General features: G+C 31.5%; 1 protein-coding gene across 1 annotated transcript; it reads right to left on the reverse strand.

Annotated features, from left to right (window-relative positions):
- Window positions 1–2,402: 2,402 nt before the first annotated feature.
- Window positions 2,403–3,536, reverse strand: LOC130797185 (uncharacterized). Its single transcript, XM_057659674.1, has one exon. The coding sequence runs from the start codon at window positions 3,429–3,431 to the stop codon at window positions 2,673–2,675; it is 759 nt and encodes a 252-aa protein (XP_057515657.1). The 5' UTR covers window positions 3,432–3,536; the 3' UTR covers window positions 2,403–2,672.
- Window positions 3,537–15,280: the final 11,744 nt, after the last annotated feature.

A 15,280-nucleotide genomic window follows, 5' to 3' on the forward strand; every position in this document is an offset into this window, starting at 1 on the left:
AACAGCAATTTAACTCTTAATATCTCTAATTGTACTTAATTAAAAATTATAAAAAGTTGATATTAATAATTATTGCATTGCGAAAATAAATCAAGATCTCACTTAAATACTTTTTAAATTGTAGATAGATTAAAAATACAAATACAAATTAAAAGTGATGAGTAAATAGTAACCAAAAATAAATGAGACTACTAGTAAGGATATGAGGAAGTAACAATAAACATAGTGCTTTTGATTCCACTTCAAATTTTTCCCATCTAATGAAGCTAGCAATAACAAATTCATATTAATTTTTAATTAATTATTCAAAATAAAAATATATGAGAAATTAGAAGTTTAACATCTTGATCAACTCTTATATTTTAGGTTTAAACTGTACAAACTACCATATCGATTGCCAAGTATTAAAATATATTTGATGTTGGAGGTGATTTTGATCACCTTATTACTCATTTTATGACTTTTACACTAAAAATTGATGATATGTGTGCAATGGGCATTTGAATTTAACGTCTAAAGAAGGCACGTAGAAGGGAAGAAATCAAAACTGCTTTGACATGCCAACAATAGCAACATGGGTCAGAACCTAGAAGATGCTCGAACGAGCACTTGGGTCCACAGGCTCTACCATGTTTTTCTAAAATTGTTAAATTTCATTTGGGTCACGTAATGTCTTTTGCTAGGAATATAAGGACTATATAAAGTGCCTAAAATCACTATTTAGAGTAATGTGGAGGCTAAAATATATATATATATATATATATATATATATATATATATATATATATATATATATATATATGTATATATATATAGAGAGAGAGAAAATAGGGTTGAGTAAATGAGTTTTTTTCTTGCGATAGTGTGTGATTTCTATTAAAGGTGAAAAGTTTGAGCTTGAGAAGTTTTGAGAGTGTTAGTTCATTATTATATTGAGAAAGAGGTATCTAATATACCATTGAAACATTTGTTTGGTCTCTTGTTTTGTTTGTGTGTTTGCTCTATTATTGTGCTATGATTTTTCTGCCAGTTTCTTTTTAATCATTACCTTAGTGAGGTCTTAAAATTTTCATTTCAACGTAACATATTTATAAATAATTAAGTGGGCCGGGTGTTTAGGATTTCTAGAGAAGAAAATAAGACTTTTAAAAAATCTGATAAGACCTCCTTTGTTTACAAGGAGGAGACTAGGAATGGGGCTTAAATTTGCTCAAAAATGTCTTTAAAGGGACGTGTATTTAAAATTGAGACTTTAGTTTTAAAGTCTCTGCTAATAGTCTAATATAATAAATAAGGAATGATACTTTTTTACTTTAAGATTTCGTCTTAAGCCTCATCTCAAGTCAAATATCAAAAATCTTATAATTCTCATTCCCTTTTAACAAACACATATAAATTTCAATGTGTATTCTTATATTTTCTCCTCAGTGATTGATCATTTCAATTTATTATCATTTTACATACTAACTTTCATTATTATTGTCATTCTTCAATTTTGTTTTCATTTTGAATTTAATTTTTAGGGTATATTGACTTTCATTTTTGACCTTCCATATTTCTAAGAGGTATATCTTTCAATTTCTTTATACATGACCTAACAAATATAAACGATGTTCTCTCGTTATCGTTTTTTTATGTTTTTATTATAAATTGTACCTTTATTTAGTTTATATTTACTCATAAATTTCATTATACACATCTCTAACTATTTGATTTTTCTACGGTGATTTTTTCTTTAAAATCCAACATTCTAAATAGTAGTGTTGGTCTAATAAGAGTCTAAAAGAATTAGCTCAAGACTTAGTGGCACACCTCAATTATAACAATTCATTAGATCCACTTGCATTGAATACAATATTTTACGTCTTAATCAATATCTCGATTAATTCTTGTAAAGAATAGAGTCAAGTTACTTGAAAGAAGTTCATATTTGTCCAACTTTACAACATAAGAAGTGTTATCATCCTCCTTCATGCTAGATGAACATTCAACATACATTTACTTCAACTTAACCATCGTAACTTTATGCTAGCCTTTACCTCTCTAGTTTAAGATTAATTTCATCGCTAATTCGTCCATTTATATGATGTCATTAGCCAAAAACATGCATCACAAAATTATTTTCTAACTAATAATGTTATTTATTAATCTAAGATTGCTGTAAACAAAAAAACTCAAAAACAAAACTTAATGTAGGCCAATTATATCGGAAAGCTTTAGTCACTTCTCCTCATATGCTAATCATAATATTAATTTGTATTTCACACATATAGTGAAAAAATAGGAGTATATAGTTTCTCAAACAATATATAAACACAAAAGAACAAATCAAAATTTAAATAAATTTTCATGAAAAAATTAATAAAATTGGTTAGCTAGGTTACCAAGCATGAAACATGATCCCAAAAAAGTTGATTAATTAAATACCCACCAATATATAGTTGTATTGTGTTTACAATTTACCTAACTTAATAAATATGAAAACCTATCTACATAGAGGAATTAATATATGTATATGTACACCATTACATCAACCATATAAATTATTCTAACTTTCAAAAAACACATAATTCAAACTCTAGTCCCACACACCAAATATATTCTACCAAAAACAAATTACAATTAAACACTAATCACTAATCACTAATTACTAATCACTCATCACTAATTAATTAATTATCAAAATAAACTTGTTTTTGCTTTGTTTGAATCCATTTCAACCTTAATAACTTAGAAGTAGGAGAAGATCTAATCTTAACCTCAGAAATAGTCTCAAGGTTTGGAGACCATGTTTGATCTTTAGCCCTAACAAGCTGTTCATATTCCTTCTTTAATTCTGGGGTTGTACATAAACTATTATAATTAGGACTATTATTATCATTATTATTAGGAGTAATAATCTTAGTAATAAAATCAGGTACAACCTTAATCATAAGTACTCTTCCTTCTTTATCCTTTATATACTCAAAAGGGGATTGATTTCCACTTTCATTATTACCCCCGCTAAATAACTTACAATAATTATTACTATTATTATTACTAAGAATAAAACTAGGGCAACTTATATTATTATTAATAGGAGAAGGAGAGGAGAGAGATTGTAGTGAGGCGGCGGACAGTGTCCCGCTGCCTTGCGGAATTCGGTCTAAAGGGAGGACGAAATAAGTTCGGCCAGCCACGAGATAGTCGTGGATGGCCAGGACTGGAATCGGCCGACCTAGGAAGAAAGAATCTGCATGGCAAACTACACAATCAGGAAATTTAAACATGATTTCTCCTGCTTTAATTCTTGTACGCCCTTTTAGGATTTTGGTGGTTCCTTCATGTGATATAAGCTTGATTCTTGGATTTGCACATAATAGTAGTAATGAAACTCCTTTGAAGCATGATATGTTTGGATTGAACTTGGATGATATTCTAATATCTCCCATTTTTTTGAGTGGATGGGAAAATACAATATTATGGGGAAGAAAAAGAAAATAGATTGATTGGAAATTAAATATTTCAAGAGAAATAATAATGGAAAGGCTATGGAAGAAGATAATATATAGAGAGATGATAGATAGGTTTGACTTAAGAAAAAGTCTTAAAGGTTTGTTTATTATTGATGGGGACAATTTGGTGGGAAAAAGTTTAGATTTGTTCTTAGTATTAAATACTTCTTTCATCCTACTTTTAATTGCATATTTTTTGTGAATTTGAATTTGATATTTAATATTAATTGGAGTGAAGGTTTTTTTTTTTTAGTTTAACAAAGCAAGAGTGAGTAAATTTTAAAAAATTAAATGTAAGTTATTATAAATATAAACTAAAGTTGAGAAATTTTTTGATTTTAAATAGATGTTAATTATAAATAGCTTTCTCGATTAAAAAATGAAATATTTGTGTTGAACTGACCTAATAATAAATGAGATGTGAATAAATAGTGTTAAGAAATCAAGTTAGACAAGCTAATGGGTTAAAATTCAAGATATGTTATGATAATATATTCTATCACGTCCATTCACGAAAAACCTTCAAAATAGAAGTGTGGATGCACACATATCCTCTTAATAATCACTTGAAATATGGGGAAAATGACCGGATGAGATTCAAATTTTTTATTTATTTTCATGTTTGTTTTTGATATCATATTAATAGTTGAATTTTCGGAATATATTTAATAATAAGAAAATAAATAAATAAATAAATAAATAAATAAATAAAAGGTTTAGTTAATATTGAGATAATGGGAAGATTAAGGGATTTGAAAAGGGACGGTGGTCAACTTTGCCGGCTTTGATTATGCATAGTTGCATGGATAATAAGCGCTTGTTGAAAGAGATGGTTATAATTAGCTTATTGATAAATAGTATCTAGTCATTAACAACAGCTGTCAAAGAGGTTGGATATTTATTATTAAAAAATTTACTTTGAAAATTATGAAGAAAGTAAACGGAGAAAATATTAGAAAATAGAAGGAGTAATTAATTAATATTTCTTCTATCCTTATGAGAATACATTTAATATTTTTTGGGTGAATGAGATTAAAAGAACCGAGTATGTAACCATTAGAAACAAATGGTGCAAAGTGAGTGATAAATTAATGTGAAAAGTGGGACAAATTAAAAGGGACAAAGAGTAATTAACTACCAAAAGCCATGAATTAGATTTAATTATGCTTTTTGGCATGTCTTTAGATGGTTTGATGCATAATTTACAACTAATCATGTGGACTTAGTACATTCTTTAGAGCTTTTTAAATTTAATGTTTGTGAACTAATTATAGTATTTCATTGACTTGTAATCTATCCTTTTTATCATAAATTAATTTTTTTACCTTTAATCAATTAAGTTTTGTATATGATTTGTCATTTATGAAAAATATTTAAATTGAAATTTATCATAAAAATAGGTAAATTTTTAAATTAAATTGGTTCGACTACAGAAGTTAATAGAGTTTATTTCAAAAGGATGTATTTTCAATTGCTTAAAGGCACAACTCGATTCAAATTATACGATGTATATAATTTAATATAACAAATTATTTATAGTTTTAATCAGTTTAATCCATAATATTTTCAAAACTATTAATATTTAAAATTTGAGATAATTTTACAGAATAGTATGATCATATTAATATTTTAAGTATACTATACATCAACAGTTACTAATAGAGTATTTTTCGATACTATGTTGATTAACCAATTTAGTTGAAAATTAAAGTTAATGATTATAATTCAGTTTTAAGATATATTATATACTCTATCGGTTGAGGTGGATTACTATTTTACCCTTAAAGATTGTAATAGATTGTAATTAGAGAAAACTTAATGCATTGTTTGTATTGTTTTCTATGGTTGGTTAGGACTTTCATGAAACCCTGATAAAATATGAATTTTTATGCAAGGAGTTTTCCACTTTACTTATCAATCCTACAATATACTAGTGGTAATTAGTTTCCATTGGTGAGTAGGTTGTTTGTCTAAAGTTCTAGTATATCTTAGCTTTTAGTTCTCATTCAACCATTATAGAATGACCTTTACAATTTCAATCATCAACTTAGATTCTTTAATATTGTACTAAAAGCTAACAGATTTCGAATTTTTAAATACCTCTCACTAATTTGAAAGTAGAATATTTGATAACGTCAAATGCAAGAAGAGCAACCACATTTTATACGACTTTATGCTCTAATAGAGAGTGAGCCAATAACTTTTCTATGTTATACGTGTTATATAATTCAATATTATTTTAATTATATCATACGAGTTATAATCTAAAAAAACCCATAACAAATTACCCACCATCTTATTGTCCACAGAAAACAAAAACCCAAAGATTATATAAATGAGTAATATAATGTCAACTATATATAATTATTTATTCACAAATTAATGTCATTGTTTGATATTGATTGTTGATGCAAAATTCAGATAATCTATTGACTGGATAACCCAAAAGAGACAAAAAAATTTAGACACAAAGATCCACAAGCCACTATCTAATTCTATTCACCCCACCTTAAAGTTACAAATATTTCACCACTGCCAATAATTCAGCCTCCCTTAGTAGACTGCATCACTGATCAACTAGCAGCCCACTTAGTGATCTACTAAGTAAATTAACATTTTTATGTTTCTTCATTTTTTTATTTCTTTATTTTTTTATATTTTTTTATTACGGTAGGTATAGTTTGAGGGTAGGGAGGGTTAAGTAAGGATTGAATCCAATACATTTTCTGAAAAGTGGTATTTACTCTTAAAAAATTAGGACCATCTACATGAATAATACTAGTATATCAATTTCAAATAATCGTCTACATGAATTGTTCTTGATCTCTCTTCATTTTGATTTTCTACCACACCCTGGCCCTTTTACTCCTACGTCTTCTTTAATCTTCCTCAACCTCATGTTAAGTCCCTCGATTTTCAACTGTTTATCATTCTTATTGTTTCGCTAATATCTTGTCATTGCACAAGTCTAAACTATTTTAAATGATTTTCTCATTTACTTTTTTCTCAATATTTACAACTTTTAAACCCTTTTAGATATTTTCGTAAAAAATTTTATCCTTATAATATAATCACTAATCTATTAAAACATAACACTCCCATTACTTATTTTTTTTGCAGAGATAAATTATGATTTATTTTAACAAATTAGAAAGAAGACGAAAAAAGGAGACGTGAGGTGAGGAAGCTTTATCCATGCGCCACCATTTTGCAATTATTAATGGTCGGACCAAGAAAATGTTGAGAGACTTGCTAAAACATACATCATGTTTTGGTCAAAAACAAGGTCCATTTTATTTATTTATTTATTTTATTATTATTATTATTATTATTATTATTATTCTCTCTTATTCATCTTAAGTGTCTTATTTACTTTATGCACTCTATCCAATACACTTATTCAAATTTTAATATATTTAATTATGTATAATTAAAAATTATAAAAATTTGATATTAATAAACATTACATCAAAACGAATCAAACGAGATCCCACATGACTATATTTTAATCTATAGATTAATAATAAAATACAATTCAAAAGTGATAAATGAATAATGTTCCAAAAGTAAATGAGACATCTAAGAAGAATAGGAGGGAGTATTAATTTTTTAATTAAAAGGGTAATTCATTTCATATAGAAGAAATTTACAAGAAGTTCCTCCCTTCCTTCAAATGGTACTGATATCGGTTATTAATACTAATATTGTTCACTTAATTCCTTCAAATGCACAATTGACAAACCTCCTCCCTTCCTAGCTTTATTGTTGATGAATCATGATTATCTGCAAAATTCGGTGCTTGATTGCAGGCCATTACTATATGGACCATTTTACTCTTAAATGGATGGGGTCTATTTCATTACTCTCTTGTCCTTCAAGGATTTGGTCTTAGGTAGAATTTGCAATACTAAAACGAGTACAGATTTGACCAAAATTGACTTCTATTTAGAGGAGCTTGTTTGTGGGTGACACCATAAATCATATCGTATTGGATTGTCCACATATCGTACCTATCTTACTTCATATCTAATACTATTGAGTAAGATCGTGTCGTGATGCGAAAAATGCTGTGTCGCCATATCGGACCACCCATATGCCATGTTTATAGTGCCTCACGTCGTATTATAAACTATATCATAACGTATTGTGTCATACCTTTGGCAGACATGCTTGAACGGCCCGCATGCTAGTCCAACCTGCATATTTGTGGATTTCTATTCTCCAAGACTATACCTTTTAATCAGGTTAGGAATTCTTGTGAGAATAGGTTAAATTAATTTTTTTTTTTTTTAAATTAAGATTAAAAAATCCTTAAAACCCTCTACAATTTCCCCTTCCTTTCAATATTCAAAATATTCCATCCAACAACCAAAACATTCCAATGCATGGTGTTATTGATACCTCATATTTGTTTCACATGTATTATGTATATTATTGTGTATTTTTAAATGGTAAAAAACAACATCCACATCAACTCCTTCATTTTTCTAACATGAAATTATAATAAAATCAAAGTCCCAGCACACATTTGAATTCATACAAGTATAAAACAGGCAGCATGGGTGAGTATACCGTATGCATACCAACTACTTGGAGTCTTTGAGTATAATCCAAGCCAACAAAGCCACTCCACCAACATCATCATCATAAAATAATCATTATGTCTATCTTTAGTAATATGAGTTGATTAATTTATATTGTACTTGTATTACAACTTTAAAATTAACCAAATCTATCAAGATGTCATGACTTGAATCCTAAAAGTTGACTTTAGATTTATGATCGTTTGTTGTGTCATTTGAGTAGGTATTACTGAGTTGATTGTTATAAATCTACCGCCCATCCTCCATCTGGGCTTGAAACTGACATGAATAACAAGCACTTATAGAATTAAAATAGAGGATAAAACTAACCACACGTAGCAAGATGTCATAGCCTAAATCCCAAAATTTGACTGTAGATTCACGATTATTAATCGTGTCATGTGAGCAGGTATTACTGAGTTGGTTGTCATAGATTTACCGCTCACCCTCCTTCATTTGGACTTGAGAACGACTTGAACGACAAGCACTTACAGAGTTAAAATAGAGAATAAAATTAACCAAATAAAGGATAAGAATATTCAATTTATTGTCCAATATTCACAGAAATGAAATGGAAATCCATCGGAAAAACACATTCTCAACTTGCCATTGACTTTCTATTTATGGCTGTCCAATTATGAGAGTTGTTTAACAATAATCAAACCATTATAGGACATACCAAAAATGTGACTAAAAACAAAGAAAACATGTACCTTTAGGTAGCTATTATGAATGGACGACTCTTTAGGTGTGAATGTGTGATAGCTTCCATTTCCCCTTTGGTTGTTAAGGTATCTGATAATCTGAATGTGATCCAATTCTATGTACTTAGTATAAAACAACCATCATTTTTAATGGTTTGTCATCATGATGGATCTGTAAATAATGAAACCGATAAACTGAGTCCAAGAATCAAAGTTTCATCCATCCCGACAGATAAAACGCAGCAAGTCATATTACAAAAATAATGATTTTACATGACAACATTTCATTACTTCAACGACGATGATTTTACATATCTAAAGTATATTAGTGCATCCGTACGTAAAGCCTCTACAGCGACTGCATCAGTATAGCTGCAGAATTAGTTAAACTATTTCCCAACTACCTTCACTTTTTCTCTAAAAAAAACATGGTCAAAGTTATGCAAAATCAAACAGCTATGAGCTATAGGATGAGTTTCATTGACCAACTTGATCTTGATGACATTGTAACCAGATAAAAGTTCACCCAAGCGTAATCAGCTCATGAATTGTGACCTAATAAGGTCGCAATCAGATTATTTGTTTAATAGGATAAAAACAAGGACTTTTCTTTAAATTAATGGACAACCAAATTGATGTAATAAAGCATGTTGTATTGTAATTTGTAAAGGATAAAGAACCGGAACTATGATTAGATCAATGAAGAATTAAGAATGAATAAGTCAAAAATGTGCTGAAAATGAAGACTAAGGACAAAAAAACACCCTACTTGGCAAAAAAATGATTCTCTAAAACCACTCACCTTCTTGAATAATATGAGAGGAGACTTCTCAAGTTGCACTGCAGTATGCGTAAAGAACTTGGAAATGTTCTTTGTTAGCTGACGCTTATGATTAAGATGAAACTTGTGGGGCAATATTCATTCTATACGACTTCCGTTCTTCAAGAACTTGACCCTGTAAACAGATCATGAAATGGACCGTCAAACAATCACCAAACATTGAAGAAAAAGAGAAGGCAAAGCTTACAAATGTTCTCTGTTAGCTGATGCTAATGAATAAGATGAAAATTATGGGGAAATTTTCCAATATTTGACCCTGCAGCAAAATAGACAGTCTAACAATCACCAAAATTGAGAATACTAAGCATGACATATTGAGCTAAATCAAAACAGCCCAAGCTTAAAAAGAAATTTGAATATTCTAATTACCAATTACCACAAAACAACGTACAGGATCAGCTGATGTATCATGTATGAGCAACCAAGCATGCATGGCCGCATCCATATTTGGCATCGGCTGTATGAAAGGATATCAAACTGGCTAGTGTTACCACCGAGAGACTAAATTTAATTCTTTCCATTAAGCTTGATCAATATACTAGTAATTAAAGGTGTAGTATTACAAAAAATAATTATGAGTATGACTCTAGAAAGCAATTCAAACCAAGTAATCAATTCCATATGCTCATATACAGACAAATACATTAGAGTGAACTATATATTCAAACGCATGAGACATATTGGGATGGTATAGATTTCAGGTAATGCTGAGAAACACTGCTAGCTTTAGAAGTTCATAATTTAGTTCATTTGAGCACTCTGAAAATAATTAAGTGCAACAGAAGTTAATACTAGTACTTTTTAAAGCATTTCACTACAAAATAAAATCATTCTGCCCACTACAGTCCTAAAGAATATCTTCGTCAACACCATAGCGGTTTACGCACCACGACCACGTCTACCCAAGTGGTTTTGCAAGCATTTCTTCATAAGTGTCTGCATCCGAGATTTTGCCCTATGCTCAACAAGTGAACGCTTACTAAAAGTGGAACAGGCTATGGAATTGAAAAGCATATCAGAAGAGCTTGCATCAGTACACAAGTTGCAAAAATAACATCCCTGGTTTCAGAAGTCAAGAAGAAAAAGATATACCAGTATGCAATAAGAATATTTGTATAGGCAAATGTGAAATTACAAACTCAATACCAGCCATATGTATCAAATTTCAATAGCATGAGTTAAAACTTAAAGTAGATAAGCAAGATCTTGTTGAGTCACTAGGTCCTTCTCCCCCAAATTCTTGTTCCACCTTAAGCTCAACAAAACGGTAAAAATTGAACTTTGTGGCAAAAACACTGTTCATCTAGACGGGCTCTTGCCTTATGATTGACCAAGTATCTTCAAACTTTTGCAATTTTTCTCCTTTGCCCTACACTCCTAATAGAGCTGAAGACTCCTGCTTTTACTTCAGACTATTCATAATCTACATCTTTTGTGAATGGGCTATAAACACAATGCACAAAGCACACCCAAAAATAGAGCACAACAACAATGGACCAAAAACACAAGATTTATGAGGTACCTAAGGATACCTCCCCCTCAAACAAGGATTACTTTCATTAATATACTCAACAATACATTAATGACAACCCACGCAAGCTTTAAGAACAACCTCTCAAAGCAAAAACCTCACCTTTAATGGTGGTCTCACACAAACACTATAACACAAGAAAGAACTCTCTTGGTTGTAAACCCTAGTTGCTTCTAGTTTATTAGACTCACTCTCATATCTCTAATGAAGTTCTAAAGACCCTTATATAGCCCTAAAACTAATTAGAACACTAGGAAAAAAGGGCTTAAAGCCCAAACAAAACCGATAAAAACAGCAACTGACGAAAATTGGTGCTGCTGGCCGCTCGACCCGAGCGAGGGTTCAGAGCCTTCTGTTCTTCGAGTGGCAGCTGCTGTGTTGGTGCATTACTTCCCTTGTGTCTTCTCTTGTTCAATGCACATCCAAGAGTCATCCTCAAGCACTCCCTTGCCTTCATTGATGCACACTAAGTCATCATCCACTTTGATCACTTTATCAAGTGATCCAAACTTCAATCCTCCATACTCTATTGCACTCACATCTTCACTCTCAAGTGTGCAAGATACTGCGCGAGCTGTGAGGTGCTCGAAGTCTTCACCAATGGCTTGAGATTTAGGACTTGGCACAACAACATAAAACAGCTCATTAAACTCTTCTCGCTAGCAGAAGATTTTGTTCTTGTAATTTGATCGCCAATTTTTCAGATTGCATCAATATTTACTTGAACATCCAAATGAGGGTCAAAACCTAAAAATACAATTGAGATAGTTCTAGCCCCAAGCCAAATGTGTCTGAAGAAGAAAGAACAGCAAAACAGAAGAATGCCTAAAATTAGACCAATGTGATCAGATTTTTGAGAAACAAGCTCTTAGAACTAAATTTTCACCCACACCTAACGATTGTTCGCTCATCAACAATTGCCTAGCCTACTTAATTACCATCCCAGTCTTCTACATAACAAGACAAAAATTCCAGCGTTAATCCCAAGAGTACATAATAGGTAAAATTAACTTTTCTTTAGACCTTAAACTCATCCTTTCTGGTGCTTTAAAATGTTACCTTCATTACAATAAGCTACACTAATGTGTCGTAAGTTGTATCATTAGGAGACACTCCTTTGCTTCCAGTCTTGACAAAAGGGAGTTCGCATTTCCCATCTTACCATTCATGATGCATTGATAATTATATTATTTATAAAATAACTAAGCATAAAAAAATTTAACTATAAGCATTCAGCTAAGCTTTATGTATAAATATTTATTTACATATCCCGCACTGAATCAACTCACCGAACCTTTAAAAAGAATGCTATTTCAAGCAATAATTAACATATAAGTTCCACAACTAATCAAATTTAAACACCTCAAAGGCTTACAAGTTTTCAGAACCTCTTAGAGTTTACTAAATTCCTCAGCAGCGATTCAACACACACATATGTAAACCACACCGATTACTACTCCTCACAACTGAACTATGCTACTTGATGAGTCCAAGTCACATATATCTCCAAGTATCCAATTTGGCTATTAATGAAAAAATCAAAATATGCAAACTAAGTGTCCAAGCGTCCTTTGAAGGGTCCCAACAATAAAAGAAAAAACATCCACACAACCTCAATTTAAGTGTAAAGAGTCAAAAAGGATGACAATCACACAGCAACAAGTTGATAAACATTATAAACAGTAGCATAATAAATAACAATAATATTTTGAGCTACATCCAAAAGGGATAGGACAGATATATAGCTACTATTGTAAAATAACAGATAACTACTCTATTTCAAATGCAGAAGGACCTTATCGAAGGTTCAAGAGATTGATAGTAGTGTCAGTAGAAAGGGTAGCTAAGAAAAGGGAATGAGCAGGGGAAGGGAAAATGGTGATAATTATGCAAGTGGAGATGTGTAGGACAAAATGAAGTTGATTGGTTGATAGTCCAGGAACTTGTTCCTAATACATATCAAATTTGACCACATAAACATCCTCCTTGTCTAAGCAAATGGCAGAAAAATAGAGCAGCGATTATCTTTTTGGGAACACTTCTGATTGGAGAGAAACAGGATTTTACTTCAACATTAATGATATTACACCATTGCTCCTATGTAGGCATCTTTTTTCAAAGTACAATGCCATATACTTCACATAGTATTCAAGAAATTTAAAGCTTCTCATTCTCTACATCCAGAGTTTTAAACATTTCCTTTAAGGATTTGCATTGAACTTAGTGTTATCTATATAACTTATTCACTACATAATTTGTTATAAAATTTTGCAGTTTGCCCAAAAAGGTCGCTCATACTAATCATAAGTTCCTCAAGTTTAGCACTTGCACTGTCAACTGAGTAGCACCAAGTGATTTGTCTCCTACAGTTATTTAACATAGGCTACAAACTATCGGGATGATGACAATTACCAAAATGTTCTTAAAGAGGGTAACATCTCATAAATTAAACCACAATTTCATTTAACCAAACTCTTAATGAAACCAATACCAATAGAATATATTGGGGGTGCTTGGCAATCGGCTTTTTCTTTGGCAGCTGGCTTTTAAACCAACAACTAATTTTTACACAAACATCTCTATAACAATTGGTTTAATCAGTTGACTCAACACCAAGCAAATCAATCAATACATTCCGCAGGTAAACCAACCAATAACTTTAGCCAATAGCTCCAGGCAACCACCATTTGCACCAAACAGACCCACTTTGAGAACAACCTTTCGATGAAATGAGACCCTAGCCATTTTAGCGGCATTGTCCTAATGTTAAGTTATTTTTATAGTGTCCCATAAGAGTTTCTTAACCAAAAGTGACCTCTAATCCACTAAGATTCTTGTCGTGCGACAGCGGAAGCAACGATCGTGAAACAATAATGAAACAATAAAGAAATTCAATGCAAACAATAAGAATAACATCAGAGATTTAACGTGGTTCACTATCAATGTGATAGCTACGTCCACCGGCACCGAGATCAAATAATTTCACTATGATCGCAAAGAATTACAAGATAAATCAAGAAATCTCTCACAAACTACAATGACTCAATTTGTGTTCTCTCCAATTTGTGACATCAAACCCTAACCCTAAATGAGGGGTTTATATATACTAAATCCCTGAATAAAGAGGCTTGGGCTCCAAGTAACAAACAAAAAACCGTCAAACACACGAAAAAGGTAAAACCGCAAAAATTCGCACCGAACTCGCGGGCCGCCCCTTTAGTCGCGAGCCGCGACTTGACGTTTCCCCAAAACAGTAACTTTTGCACTTGAAACTCGCGAGCCGTACATTATGTCGCGAGCCGCGACTTTCCTAGTCTCCAAAACAGAAACTTTTCTTCGAGTACTCGCGCCCCGCGAGTTCATTCGCGATCCGTGACTCCATGATTCACCTTTTCCATGATAAGGACTCGTTTCGAGTCACCATTATCAACAGTTCTCATCGGATGAAACGCCTTTCAAACCTCATCAATCTTCTAGCAATTCTGTCACACATCCTCTAAGACAGCTAATGTCTTAACTATGAACTCCCAACCAATCAAGATTCAAACATTACAATGCTCAATTCCAAACTAACCCTAAAATCCATTCCACGAGTTCCCCTCCTCATCCAGATTAAGCATCCTACAAATAACAAGCACAAAACCAAAATCACCAAATAAAACAGGGACGTATGATTCAAAACTCAAAACATCTCTTCCACTTATTCTATAAACCTAATTTAATCTTATCAGTGTACATTGCACATCAACAACATGACACTTCAAAAACTACACTAATTAAAACCCTGCTTAGGATCAAGCTCATCAACAATTGCGACTCCTGCAAAAGCACCAGCAAAGCCCTAATTGGGAGCTTCCACAAAATGTTCTCCTCATTATACAATTAACAATATACATCATCGTCAACATTCTTTGAAATGTGCCATTACTGATCCATAAAACTAGTATACTTGTCAAAACGATTAATTCACATTGCGCTACAATGCTTAAAACTAGCTTCCAATTTTCAATAAAATGAATGAATCCAAATAACCCTAATGATTCTCCGAAGCATCAGCAAAATTCTTAACCCTAGTGGCATATGAGCAATGCAAAATATTATGATTCAATTAAGGACAGAAATACAGA

The sequence above is a fragment of the Amaranthus tricolor genome, chromosome 12 (genome assembly GCF_026212465.1).
Source record: "Amaranthus tricolor cultivar Red isolate AtriRed21 chromosome 12, ASM2621246v1, whole genome shotgun sequence".
Taxonomy (NCBI): domain Eukaryota; kingdom Viridiplantae; phylum Streptophyta; class Magnoliopsida; order Caryophyllales; family Amaranthaceae; genus Amaranthus; species Amaranthus tricolor.